Below are 15029 nucleotides of genomic sequence, written 5' to 3' on the forward strand. Positions count from 1 at the left end.
GAGAGAGAGAGAGAGAGAGAGAGAGAGAGAGAGAGAGAGAGAGAGAGGGTGAAGTATGGGAAAAAATGGAGAGGCAGAAAAGGGAGGGAAAGAGAAAGATATGGAAAAGGGGAGGAGAACAAGTAAATAAAAAACAGAGGAAGAAAAGGAAAAAGAAAGGAACGAAGGGATGAAGGAAGGGAGAAAGGGAAGAAGGAAGGAAAAGAGGAAAGAAGGAAGGGAGGGAGGGAGGGAGGAAGGAAGGAAGGAAGGAAGGAAGGAAGGAAGGAAGGAAGGAAGGAAGGAAGGAAGGAAGGAAGGAAGGAAGGAAGGAAAGGAGAGAGTGAGGGAGGAAGGGAGGGAGGGAGGAAAGGAGGGAGGGAAAGAAAGAAAGAAAGAAAGAAAGAAAGAAAGAAAGAAAGAAAGAAAGAAAGAAAGAAAGAAAGAAAGAAAGAAAGAAAGAAAGAAAGAAATAAAGAAAGAAAGGAAGGAAGGAAGGAAGGAAGGAAGGAAGGAAGAAAGAAAGAAAGAAAGAAAGAAAGAAAGAAAGAAAGGGAAAATTAAAGAAGGAAGAAAAGAAGAGGAAAATAAATTTAAATCTGGCTTAACTCCATCTCCTCTGTGACAGCTGAGTAGTTCAAAGCATATTTGCTTAGTGATTTTGATCTATGATAAGATATTCTGAGATGGGAGGGGTAAGGGGCCCTAGTGTTAGGGATGAGGGAATGGAAGGAGGGAGAAGGTGGGAAAACAACAATGCTGACATGCACTCCAATTTGTGCAGCTCCACACAACTCAAGCTGGGGCTAAATTAGAAACAGTCAGAAACCGTTCTGTTTGATGTGAGGGATAAGATGTCAGCTAAAGGCCTCTAGCCTCCTTTTCATTGGGCACTACTCTGCTTCTGGCTATGTTGTGGGCTACATAAAGAGTTTCCAAGAAGCCCTGATTATAGCCATGCCCGGGAACGGTCTGAATATGCTGCTGGGAAGCAAATGCACCAAGAGCAAGGAGTTGATTTTTTTTCCATCCAAGAAAACTAATTTAAATCAAAAGGTGTTTTCTAGTTGGTGGGAGCAGAATCTAAGGAGCCAAGGAAGTTAACTCAAGAATTAAGAAGCAAAGAAGTGTGCTCCTCCAAAAGAAGAAATTTTGAGTTGGCTCTAAGTTAATTAAAAAATTGACATGAGTTTTGTTTTGTTTTTTTTTTTGCCCCTTGCCGAAGGATATACACAACCAGAGGCTTCTTACTGGTCACTGTTCTTGGTCACTTCCTCCCACCTTGATGCCTTGATTAGACTGTGTCAAAAAGGATTGGCCCCTGAGCCAGCAGCCCAATCAATAGCCCTTAAAAGAAGTGACTCTACCCCTCAAGGGCCCTTTCTTCCTGTCTGCTGAGTGTAAGGAGGGGAAGGATCCTTATCCCTACCCCACAACCAATAACTATGGCAGTTGCTTACCAATGGCATCCAGGACCTGTCAGTGTACTAGAACCTATTAAGTGCCTATTGTGTGCCTAGTACTGTGCTAAGGGCTAACACTTGGGTTAGGTGATCCTCAGTCTTGGCCTTGGGTCCCAGCTGCCCCTTCTGCTCATGTTTCTTTCCCTAGGTATGGGTGACCAAGTAGCAATGCTAAGACATGGATTTTTCAAACCTAGGAACTACCTAGTGAATCCAAGAGAACTTGGCTTCCTCAGTCAGTGCTGACTGGCAGCAGGAGGAACTTTCTACAGATACTACTGTATCTCATACAGGAGAAGGTGATCATTAACAGCAGAGTGAGCCCAAGCCACACCCTGGCTTGCCAAAAGAAATAGACACTGGGGTAGCTTTTCAGACAGTAGCACCAAAGTCAAAATGAAAATGAAAGAAAAAGTCTCACAAAATATTTTATGTTTCATAACCACCTGTGAGAGTATAATAGGGGTTACAGTTTCATGTTTTTAGTCTTTGTCAAAGGATGTTTATGAGTTCTATATTTTCAGCAGTTTTTGTATGTGGAGAAAATAAATAGCTGTCTGATATGTGATCTACTTTGTACATTGATTACCTGTCCAGAAAGAAGACTGTTGATCATATAAACAGGGATTCAAATCAAAGTGTGTATAAGCCTTTCATCACCGATGGAGAATGATTATTCCGTGCTTTGTGTCTTAAGTAAGAAGTGGAGTTGGCAAGAGCTTAGAAAGGAGAGATCCTACATCTTTCAATTTTCTGGCTTCACCACACATGGTTCCTGTCTCTCCATAGGGAGAGGCCTCTGGAGGGAAAGAAAGACTCTGGGAAGAAGCCAATATGTAGAAAAGCCAATATCTCAACTATGTCCCTGTTTCCAGTTTGCCTCATAAGAGACTTATGGAAATTTTTCCTTGGGTGAACCTGAGGACTCTCCCTCTCTTAGTAAAGGTAAGACATAACTGAGGTTTTGACTCTCCAATATGTTGGCTTCTAGTCTAGTAACCCCTTTTGAGAAAAGCAGAATGATCAGCCTCATGGGCCCAATCTCCTGCTTCCCTCCTGGAAGAAATCAAAGTTTCCTTTGAAGAAGATGGTGGGGGGAAGGGCTCTAGAAATATTCACATCTCCCTGTGAGCTACATTTAGACAAACCCATATTGACGAAAATAAACTACATTGGTAACACACATGCATGCACACACACACACACACATCCTACAATCCCTTTTGGATACACCCTAGACTTGAACCAAACTTTATTTTACGTGATTTCCCTCTGGGCTCTGGGGTGGAAAAAAAGAAAACCAGAGACAATGAAAAAAGTCTGTTCTCTTTCTTTAGAGCCCAGACTCACCCAGGACTTATCCAAGTACATATGAGCCTAGGGATGGGGCCCCTTAGTGGAAACAGGCATCCCACCCTAACCGACCCATATGATGTTACACAAACAAATAGAGCCAAACCCTAGCATGATGGTACTAAGTAATAAAATACAAGACAGAGAGTTCGAGTTTGCACATGTTTTTCCTACACCTATAATACTTCTCCCTCTGCATATCTCCTTGCATTGGCATTCTTTCTGTGCATTGATTCAATTTCAATACTACCTTCACCAAGAAGCCTCCCTTAATATTCCCTCTCTCCCCAGAATTTTTTTTCTTTCTCCTTGGATTTCACAAAAGACTTACTTCCTATCCCTCCCATGTTCTTATTATGCTCTATTTTGTATTCTATTATTCAAGGCACAGTTTAAAGGCAAGTTCTCCCATGAAACCTTCCTTGATGTCCCTTTGGTGTTTGAAAGGGAGACTCCAGATCAGAGTATTTCTTTGCATACTGGACAATAGAGAGAAAATCATTCTTTCCCCTTAATTCATAAGCCCTGGATGTGCCAGTCAACAGAACAGGGAAATTCCAAAAAGAATTAGGAACAATGATACAGCAGGATATCAAAGAGGGAAAAAAATCTCTTTTGGACCTCCTGTCTTCCAACTTCAGTCCATCCTCCACTCAGCTGTCAAATTTATCTTCCTAAAGTACATGTCTTTCAGTACAGGACATAAAGTATATGTCACACCCACACTCACACTCCCCTCCCCTCCCCCGCACACACACACCTATTCAGTAAACTCCACTGGCATTCTGTCAATTCTAGGATCAAATGTAAAATCTTCTGTTTTGACATTCAAAGCCTTTCATACCCTGGCTCCTTCCTACTTCTCTAGACTTACTCCTTTCTGTGTCCGCTAAGATCCAATGACAAAGTCCTCCAAGCTGTTCCTCATACAAGATGCCCCATCTCCTAATTCTAAGCATTTTTACTGGTTGTTCCCGCCCTGCCTTGAAGTCTCTGAATCCCCATCTCTGCCTTCTAGGTTCCCTGACTTCCTTCAGATCCCAGATAAAACCCTACCTTCCTCAGGGAGCCTTTCCTGATCCCGCTTAATTCTAATGCTTTCTCTCTATTTATTATCTGTAATTTATCTTGTTTGTACAAAATAGTCGGCATTTTCCTTCCCTCATTAGACCCTGAACTCCTTGAGAACAGAGACTGCTTCTCGCCTTTCTTTGCATCCTCATCATCAAACACTATCCCTGGCACAGAGCTGTTGTTCAGTCATTCAGTCTTGTCCAAGTTGACTCTTCATGACCCCATGGGTCATAGCTTAACATTACCGTCCATGGGGTTTTCTTGGCAAGGACACTGGAGTGGTTTGCCATTTCCTCCTCCAGTGGATTAAGACAAACAGGGGTTAAGTGACTTGCCCAGGGTCATTAATAGGCCTTTTAAAAAGGCTTGTTGACTTGACTTGAGCTCAGATGGTGATCTACTCTTGCAGTGACAAATAAAGATTAGAACACTCAGCTGCTATACCTTCTGATTCTTTAATTATTCAATAAAACAAAATATGTCTTTCACAGAACAACTATGCTCCTTATTCAATCACAGATCATCCAAATAAATAGCATGAGTGAGTGTTTGTATATTAGGCAAGAAAATGCTTGCATTCATCTGTCTTCTAGATGACTGCTCCTTTGTATCATTGGGCTCCTAGTTCCTCCCATATGAGGCCCTGGGCAATTTGTTATGTAGTCTCTAGCTTCAATATGGCCCCAGGAAAGCAGGAAAGGAGCTAGGAAAAAAAAATATGAGTAGGCCTTTCTGCTTGTATCTGCCAGAACCACCACTGTGGTTGTCAAGTAGCAATATCTATTTTTAATTTCACAAACCTGGACGTGTATTTAGGGGGAGGGGATGGCTTGCTTTTATTGCCTACTATTGATTGTAAGCCATATCAGTTGAGCTTTTCCTTTCCAATGTGTTTTAAGCACATAAACGCTTATAAAGAACAGTGTACATTGGAAGCACACACCTGCAAGCAAAAATTGGGGGACCACTAAGGTGTGGTACAACTCACATATTGTCAGACTCAAATGATGTTTTTGTTAGCTTTGCTGCACTGGTTTTTTTCCCTCTTATTTTCCTTTCTTTGTTTTAAAAGATGGCTATAGAGGGTACAGAAGGGAAAGCATATATTTGGAAATTAAGGTGACAAAAACAAAAGATATAAATGAAAAGGCATTAAAAATAAACTTCAAAAATTGAAGGATCATCCTTAATCTTCATTGTTATTTATTTACAAAAGGGGGGAGGGGGTGTTTATGTGGGTTAGTGCCTAGACTAGAGAACCACTCTTTAAGCCAGGAGGACCTGGATTCATGTCCTGCCTCTGAAACATCCTGTCTATGTGTCACTGGACAAGTTATTTAACTTCTCAGTCCCTTAGGAAACTCTCTAATATGATAAATGGTGTAGAAGATGCACTAGTAGAAGGTGTTTTCTTAACTTACAAGTTCTTAGTAGAAAAGGAATTACAGGTACAATCTCTATCTCTATTAACTAAAATAGAGGGTGAAAAGGTAAGAATTACTCTCTGCTAGATGAATAAGGATAAATTTCATCCCTAAAAAAAGGTAACATTGGGAGAGCAATGAACTCAAAGACAGAAGACAAGAATTGGAGTCACAGATCTACAATTTCCTAACCTACTAACTGTAAGCAAGATATCTAACTTCTCCCTGGTTCAATTTGTTCAGTTTCCTCCTCTAGAAAATGGGGATGATATGTGTTTTACCCATCCAGAGAGTTATTGTAAGAAAAGTGCTTTCTAAATTGTAAAGCAGTACAAAAATGAGTTATCAATATTTTTCATTTGAATTTAAAATTCTAGTAAAAATTATACTGGTAGTACTCCCTAGGACAGTGGTCATCAAAGTATGGAGCCATTGGTGGCCTAAGTACCAGGCAGTTCATTGGGTTGTACCAAAATGTCTGGGTGAGAAATGATCCAAGACAACCAGATAAAGAAGAGAATAGCAGGAAATTGTTTATTTTGACTAAGGTCTTCATAGTTAGTAACTTACTGCATTTTGATGGCATCAGGTAGGTAGGATAACAATGTCACCACTAGTGCAAGTTTCAAAAATCTATTAGCAAGTATTGATTGTATACCAATTATATGCAAGTCATCTGCATTCATTTCTATGGGAGATCTCTAGTCTATGATAGGGTCTCTTCCCTCAAGGAGCTTATAATGTACTTAGATCACATATCTTTAGACTTCTGGATAAAGGCAAAGAAAGCTTCCCACATGTACAAGGATGGAAGAAGCATGATGGAGAGGTATAAAATACCTTACTGAAGGGGGATCATTTTTGATACTTTGATCTAGTGCCCTCTCTTTATCATCCAGTTTTTAAAAGGCACAAGGACATGAGGCAGCCTACAAAGTCTATTTACCTAAGTGGTTTGCTGATCCCAAGTTCAAGAACCACTCCTCATTCTCAGAATAATTGAGGAGTGTTCTTCAAGATTGCTAGACTTCAAGATCACAGGAAAAGCTAGCTGATAAGGACAAAAACAAAAAGAGAATTGGGGGAGTGAAAATGGTGGTCCTACAATGTGATCACAAAGCATCTGTCCACTCAGAAAGCTTTTGTCTTAGATGACCTGACCTACAGTTAACAAGAAAGCAAAGGTTTTTTTTTTGTTTTGGGGGTTTTTGTTTTTTGGAGGGCAATTGGGTTAAGTGACTTGCCCAAGGTCACAGGGTTAGTAAGTGTTAAGTGTCTGAGGTTGGATTTGAACTCAGGTCCTCCTGACTCCAGGGCTGGTGCTCTATTTACTGCACCACCTAGCTGCCCCCTAAGCAAAAGGTTTTGAGGGCTTAAAGATAGACATTTTAAAGTACTAAAGTTATTATATTCTTAATTTTTATATATAAACAGTCAAACTTTTACATTAAGCATTCACTTCTGTATTCCTTTCCATCTGTTAGTTTCCTAGCACTTTATAAATATATTCAACATCTCAAGAGAAGTGCTGTTGTATTGACAAGAACACTGGACTTTGGAGTCAGGAAATCTGAGTTTAAAAACTAGCTTGAGATTCAAGGATCCAGAATAGACTCTAGGGGTGGGGGAGGTGTACACCTAGTGAGCTCTCTAAGATTGACTGTACCCATCCTCAAATGACCCAGCTCCACCCTACTCCCTCCCCAGCAGTAGCTCCTAGATGTGTGTGATTTAGACAAGTTACTTAACTTTCATAAGCCTCAGTTTCCTCATTTGCAAAAAGAGGTGAATGGTTCTTGAACTACCCACATAAAGGACAGGATCAAAGAATATACTGTATGTAAAGCATTATAGAAAGACTAGCTAATAGTATCACTATGGTCTCTTTCTAGAAATTATGGTACCTGGGCCAAGGGTAAAGGAAAAAGGGAAAGTAGTCAGGAAACAAGGCCAAGTGGGAGCAGAGATGCAGACCCTGGGACATTCTGAAGCTACTGCTGGAGAGGGAGTAGGGTAGAGCTGGGCCACTTGAGGTCAGGGAGGAACATCCCCTTCCTCAAAAATCCAATTCTTGTGGAACATCCCTGGACCCTCCAATCACAAGGAGGAGGCTAGGGCTTGGTGTGGGGGGGAGGGTAAGCAAGAGGCTAGTGGGTAGAAGGCAATGGGAGAAAGCAGGGCAGCATTGCCTTGGAGGCAAAGGTCACTAGAACCAGGAAAGGACCAAATACGATCAAGATGGTAGCCATAGTATGCATGGCACAAGATTGTCTGAGTTTTATGAGACATGGAAATCACAGTCCCTGATGTCTGGCACTCTAAACAAAGCCTCAATTTCTCCATCCTCCCTAGAATTTTGTTACTTTTTTCTAATCTGGTTCTGATTGCTTGAAAGGCTTCTCTTACATTAAGCCTAAATTTTACCTCTTTGCAACTTCCACAACCTCAAAAATTGCCAGGTAATCTTTTTTTTAATAGACTGAAGGAAAATTTTCTGTTTTAGAAAACTGGGGGCAAGTGGTATCTATTGATCAAAGACCAGACTGAAGTACTGTAGGGTAGAGAAAATTGTATGTACGTTGTACTTGTATCCCCAGTGCCAAGAATATACTGGGTGCTTAATAAATGCTTGTTGATTGATTGATCCTAAGTTCTCTCTTTGATCTCTGGAAATAACCTTCTCAGCACATTGGGAGGGGTGGTTGAGATTAAAACAGAAACGTCTCTATGTTCGGTTTGATGCTGGGTTGTAGGAGTAGGAAAGAATCAATAAGTATTAAATAATCATGATAGCAAAGGTTCTATGATTTCATCAGTATGGGGGAAACTCCCTCCACTATCACAGATCACAGATAGTAGATAAGTCCTAGGGAGTTGCCTGAGGCACACAGATGTAAGTAATAATGACAACATAGAGACATTATCTGGTTTAAAGGAAGAGCCCCATGCTGAAACCAGACTGGCCTTTCTTCCACATCATTTAACAAGCAGAGGATTCACTAATAATCTTTTCCAGTATATCCATATTTAACAAACATATCTCCAGAACAAATGATGGCTCATTGGAGACACCCGATGATCTACATCCTGCCTATGGAACACACTGGGTAGGTATGTGATGTCAATTAACCTCACAGTGCCGCCAGAGAACTCTAAAACAAAGTGTCTGAGTAGTTGCCCACAAGAGTTAGTGAGATGAGTTCTCTCCTAAGAAGGGAACATGAACACCGATGAAATCACAGTCCAAACCCAAAGTAAAATCTCTAGCACACTCATTCTGCTGCTTGATGGCCTGACTCACCATGCAGGGACAATGTTCCATTCTTCACAGCAAGAAATTTGGCTCCATATGGAAAAAAGGTGGTAGAAGGAGAATTCCCATGGAGGGAGATCAGAGCTTTGCCATGGTAAGGTTCTTCCTGGGATCCTATTTGGAGCTCACCACCATGCGTCACAAGGATGCAGTGAGCATGGAGCTCAATGGGTCCTGGGCCAGTAAACATCAGCTTACCACCTAATTGTCAAAAAGAACACAGTGTTAGAACCTCAGACAAGACGTGTATTCTCCTCGTTCTGGAACTCCAGGGAAAGAGATTTTTATTTAATTCCTTAGTAATACAGTTCAGCCTTATTGTCTCAGGAAATTGTTCCTCTTGTCTGTTCTCCTGCTCGAGTTTGAGGTTATTCCCTTTTGGTCTGCCCTCCATAAGCCAAATTATAGGGGTCAGGCATGCAGCAATGAAACTGTCATGTTAAGATGCAAGCTAAAGATGGCTATGAAAATGGTAAATCAATAATTAAGGTTTTTGCAAAAGGAATTCTGTGTCTACATGTTTTAAAATGCTTTAAAATCATTTCTTTTAGAGAAAGGAATACTTATTTTAGCTCTCCCCAAATCCCGCATCAACAACGAGTCTGTGTGGATTTTAGCTCCAAGTTACGTATTGTTGTTCCCTCAAATCTTATTTCAAATAATGATGGGGTGAATATTTATGATGTTGTATATAAAAATGTAGTGCTCTAAAGAATTGAGATTACTAAATTCTGAAGGCAACAGTGTTTTGTTGAGGGGGAAAAAAGACCCATTTGAAAGACAAGAACAGGGAAGGATGTAGAAGGGAAGGGAGGGAGGAAAAGAGGGAAGAAAAGAAGGGAGAGAGAAATTGAAGAGAAGATGAAAAGAAGGAAGAGAGGGAGGGAAGAAGGGAAAGAAAAAGGGAAGGAGGAAGGAGAACTTTGCATAGTATCCAAAGAGACCTGAAAATTTGAGAATGTAGCAGAATCATAAACTACTGAACTAGGAAGAAAAACAGAATGTAGATAAATAGTATCTGCATGATACAAAAAATCTAGATGAAAAGAAATCATTAAATTTCCCAAATATTCAGAAACACATTGACTGCATACAGACAGATCACCTGGATTAGTAACTGATTTTTTGTCACTTTTCATATAGATTTCAGAATAGCAAAATCTTGGAGCTAGAAGGGACTTCAGAGGGCATCTTATTTCAGGACAAGAATCCAGACTTTTCTTGAATACGTCTTTTGAAAGAGTAACTCACTACCTCCCAAGGAAAAACATTAATTGCTAATAAATTTGTCCTTACATATCAAAATGAAATGTGACTCTCTAGCTTCCAATGTTTTTGCATTTTTTTCAAAAGTATTGTTAGCCCTTCTCATTTATTGCAAAGACAAAGAAAGGGAAAAGTGTCCCATATTACCCACTGAGCTAGATTTTGACATGATAAAAAAAAATCCCATTCTCTCAAGTCCTTATCAAGCATTAATATACCTTCAAATTTGCTCTTCAGAGCAAGTCATAAGATCAACAAGCATTTATTAAATGTTGACAGCAGGCACTATTCTAGACACTGAGAACTATAAATCTAAAAAAAGAAACAGAATCTACCATCCATGAGTACATGTTCTATTACAGGAAACAAATTAACGAAGAATGAAAAGCATTTATTAAATGCTCACTATGTGGAAATCACTATGCTAAGTACTATGTATCCAAATAGAGACAATTTTCTCAGGTATTTCACATTTTGATGAGGGAGACAAAATATTGCAGAAATGAGGTTTCAGTTGCAAACTATATGCCAAATATATACAAGGTAATTTTTGGAAGAAACTAGGAATTCCAAAAGTTGTTGAAGATGGATTATATTCCAGTCACAGGGAACAGGAAGTATGATGGTCCAGAGACGGGAATGGACCATCATGTTCAAAGGATGTCAAGAAAGCCAATTTGACCTGAACTTAGAGTAAAAGGGGAATAATGTATATAAATATCCCAGAATCGCATTGTTGTTTCTATGAAAAAAATCAAATTTGTTTTTAAAAGAATAAAATATGCTATTTCAGATTTGAGAGTGAAGGCCAACTAAAAAGGCTCCAAGTGTTTTATTAACAAGAGATGAAACATTGCCAGGGTAGAATCAGTGTGTAACCCTTTGGCTTCTGGAGAGAATACAGCAGCATTCTCCCTCAATATAAGAAAGAAAGGCACTAAGATCTAATTAATTACCATTAAGTCAATGCTAGCTTTTATGCTATGGTTTTTGTTCCCCCACAGATGTCTCACCATAGAAACCCTGTTGTAAGTATTAAAGTTTCTCTCTGTTTCTGTCTCATTCTCTGTTTATGTGTCTCTGTTTCAGTCTTTGCTTCTGTCTGTCCCTGTCACTCTGTCTTTCTCTGCCTCTGCCTCTGTCACTATTAATATGTGTGCATCAAACATTTAAGATATGAAATGGCATATGCATTAAAAATTCAGGATCTCCCAGATGTCTTAGAGTAGTTTTAGGCCACTAAAACTTAAAAGTGCACTAAAATTTTGGGGACATCCTGTACTCATTTGTGGCCATTTTTTCAATTTTAGTGAAATAAAATAAAATTCTTCCATTTTGCTTTAGCATTTTCCAAAACATAGTTTATCCCAGACTTCTTCCATGACCTAATATGTCCCAGATAAGCATTTATTCTTTCCAACAACATGTTTCAAATGTCAGAAAGATCTATGGCTAGAAAATACAAAAGTGTAAGAGCAAAAATCTTGATGACATTGTATGGACAGCATTGGGGAATCTTAAAGGGCATACCCCGTCTTAATTGGGGAAAAAAATGAAACTGGGTAGCAATTACCTTTACATACCTATCAATGACCACCCTTGCTTCCCACCTTTTACTTCCACTCTAAATAGAGGTAGTGATTATATTAATGTCTTAGCTTTGATTTGCTGCTGTCCTCAATCTTAGAAAAACAAGTGTCTAAGAGAGAAAATTATTATAGGGGTTCATAACTTATTTTGTGTGTCGTGGATTCCTTTGGCAGTTCAATGAAGCCTATGGACCCCCTCCAGAGAATAATGTTTTTAAATGCATAATATTTTATGCATTTAATGTATAGGATTACTAAAGAAATCAATTTATTGAAATATATTTATTAGAAACATTTTTAAAGTACCTGAAACCCAAGTTAAGAAACTCTGCACTGGCATTACAAAAATATAAAATACTCAAATTAAAATATTATTAATAACCCCATTTCAGAAAATGAAATTGAACAAGTCACAAAGGAACTACTAAAGAAAATTTCTCCTCCAGACAGGTTTATAACTGAATTCTATCAAATATTTTAAATGTCAAATTATTCTCAAAAATTGAGAAAGAGAACACTTGAACAAATCCCTTTTACAAGAAGAACGTGATCCTAATAACTAAACTAGTGAGTAATAAAATGTGAGAAAAAACTATAAACAAGGTCACAAATAACTATTGATGCCAAAAGGGTAAATGAAATTTAGCAAAAAGACCAAAGCAATATATGCAAAAGATTATTCAATATGACCAAGTTAAATTTATACTGGAGAGGCAAGGATTATTCAATTTTAAGAAAACTATTAAAATGATTAATAAAATTAAGACAGAAACAAACAAAACCACATTTATATCAGTAGATGCAGGAAAAGGCCAATGGTAGAAAAGAATCATTTTAATATAATATGAAAATAACATGTATAAAACCAATAGTTAGCATTATTTGCAAAAGAAAAACATCAGAAGTTTTCCTAACAAATATAGAAACAAAGCAAGGATGACCCTTCTTATCATTTGACTTCTCTTTACTTCTTTAAACCAAACCTGTGATTTCATAAGTTTACACTAAGCAGCTTTCTTAGCAATGTATATCAGCATGATTCAACCTCAGACACTTACTGTGTATGCATGGGCAAGTTACTTAACCTCTGTCTACCTCAGTTTTCTCAACTGTAAAATGGGGATAATACTAGCATCTCCCTCACAGTGCCATTGTGAGGATCAAATGAGATAATACTTGGAAAGTGCTTCACACAGTGAGTATATCTAATAAATATTAACAGGCATTGTTGGAACGCACACTAATTAAAGGGTTCCGAGTTCTGGTTTGGAGTGCCTATTCAATTACTAGATCACTAGGCAACCCTTGAAAAATCTCAACAAGCAGCAGCTAGGTTGCACAATGAATAGAGGACCAGCCCTGGAGTAAGGAGAACCTGAGTTCAAATCTGGCCTCAGACACTTCACACAAAACTACTGGACCTTGAGCAAGTCACTTAACCCCAATTGCCCAACCTTCTCCCCTCCAAAAAAAAAAAGGAAGAAAGAAAAATTTCAACACTTTGGGGTCCTATTTCTCCACATAAAATATGTCCAGGCAAGAAGGATGGCAAGGACAGTGTAATGTCCTACTGGAATTTTGAGAGACAGAGTAGGGCTGAATATAAAGATCTAGGAGACAATGGCATAGACATGATAAATGAAGTCAGGCATCTTCTGTAATCCCCAATTAAACTGTTTTAAAAGAGAAAAATATACAATTTGAACTATTTTCCCCTTTGTCAAATATATAAAACCATATCCATTTTGCTTGATGTCATTGTTTATTTTGTACATTACAGGGAAGGTAAAGATAAGAGAATCAAAAATGGTATGAAATTTAAAAGTAAACAAACTAGGAGAAAGACCTATGACCTTGCTCTCAGACCACCTAACTACTTAGGGTAATTCAAGGAGGAAACATCAAGAAAAATACTTCATCAACATAAACATCAAGAATCTATACACCAGGTGTCTCATCAAGTAAGAGCACTGGCTCCAGTGTCGGGATGACCTGGGGTTCAAATCTGGGCTCAGAAACTTAGCACCACACCCAGAAATAACTGGCCGTGTAACCTTGAGCAAGTTACTTAACCCTGATTGCTAAAAAATAAAATAAAAAAAAAAGAATCTATACAATACTTTGCTTCTCAAGACTTACTTGAATAATGGAATATTTTGTCTTGATCTGCTTTTCAATTTCTTAAGAGATAAATTTCTAATTATCTCCTGAAACTTAGTTGGGCCTCATTTCCCCCACTAGCATAATCACTGTATTTGCAACAAAGAAATTTTTTAATAGAATTTAAATATGTTAATAATAGCTAGTTAGCACTTGTGGCAGTTAGGTGATGCAGTGCAGAGAGTACCAGACCTGGAGTCAAGAAGACTCATCTTCTGGATTTCAAATCTGGCCTCAGATACTTACTAGCTATGTGAAACCTTGGCAAGTCACTTAACCCTGTTTGCCTCAGTTTCCTCATCTGTAAAATGAGTTAGACAAGGAAATTGCAAACCATTTCAGTATCTCTGCCAAAAAAAATGGAGTAATGAAGAGTCAGACAAAACCGAAAAGAAGTTAGCACTTATGTTAATCTTTTAATTTCTTCAAAACACCTTACAAATATTATCTCCTTTTATCCTTACAACAATCACTGATTTGGAAATAGATGCAAAATTGAGATAATAGCACCCACTCCACAGGGGCTTTTGTGAAGATCAAATAAAATAGAACATATAAAAGTACTTGGCAAACCTTAAAGTGCTGTAAAATTTTCACTTATTATTGTTTTCATTCTTAATGATTTCATAGAGTATTTGTGACAAAGGAGTTTAGCAAACATTGAAACACTAGATTAACTTGAACTACTTGTATTATTCTTCTGAGGGGTTGTTACAGGCTCAAATGGAGTAACAGGAGGGAAGGAGCTTTGAGAAGTCAGTCGGTAATTATTTCCCATACATTTGCTATATGCCAGGTGCTGGACTGAGCACTAGAGATACAAAGAAAAATCAAAACACTTTACTGCCCTTAAGGAGATTATAGTCTAATAGGGGAGACAATGTGTAAAAAACTAGGTACATACGAGACATACACAGAGTAGGAGGAAAGTAATCAGAAAGTGAAAAGTATTTGAGCGGGGAGGTCAGAGGAAGATCTCCTACGGAAGGCAGGAGCTGAGCTCGTTCCTGAATGAAGGTAGGAAAATTAAGAGCTATCGATAGGGAGAGAGAGGGAGAGACAGAGACAGAAGATAGACAGAGAGGAGACAGACAGATGGACAGACAAAGAGGAGACAGACAGACGGACAGAGACAGAGAGGGAGAACTCCAGGCATGGGGGGAAGATAGTACAGACACAGAGATGGGAGACAGAGTATCCTTTGTAAGTCATTGGAGGTGCTGGAAGGAATTGCTGGAAGAAACAATGCTGCAGGAAAATTCAGTGAGTAGAGCAGAGTCAAGTGTAAGAAAACTGCAGGGAGAGAAAAGGTTCAGGTTATGAGGAGCTTTAAAAGCCAAAGAGAAGACTTTATATTTGATCTTAAAAGTAACAAGGAGCCACTGAAGACTGTTGAATAGGGGAGTTA

The 15029-nt window shown here is 38.7% G+C and overlaps 1 protein-coding gene across 1 annotated transcript in view; it reads right to left on the reverse strand.

Annotated features, from left to right (window-relative positions):
• Positions 1–15029, reverse strand: part of PKHD1 (PKHD1 ciliary IPT domain containing fibrocystin/polyductin) — a 669991-nt gene that overhangs the window by 396457 nt on the left and 258505 nt on the right. The window contains exon 37 of the mRNA XM_069070581.1: positions 8595–8807. Within this exon, the coding sequence (XP_068926682.1) occupies positions 8595–8807 (213 nt within the window). The remainder of the gene's footprint in view (positions 1–8594; positions 8808–15029) is intronic.

The sequence above is a fragment of the Petaurus breviceps genome, unplaced genomic scaffold, assembly GCF_028583685.1.
Source record: "Petaurus breviceps papuanus isolate PSGF00001 unplaced genomic scaffold, PetGlider_PUasm1.0 90822, whole genome shotgun sequence".
Classification (NCBI taxonomy): domain Eukaryota; kingdom Metazoa; phylum Chordata; class Mammalia; order Diprotodontia; family Petauridae; genus Petaurus; species Petaurus breviceps.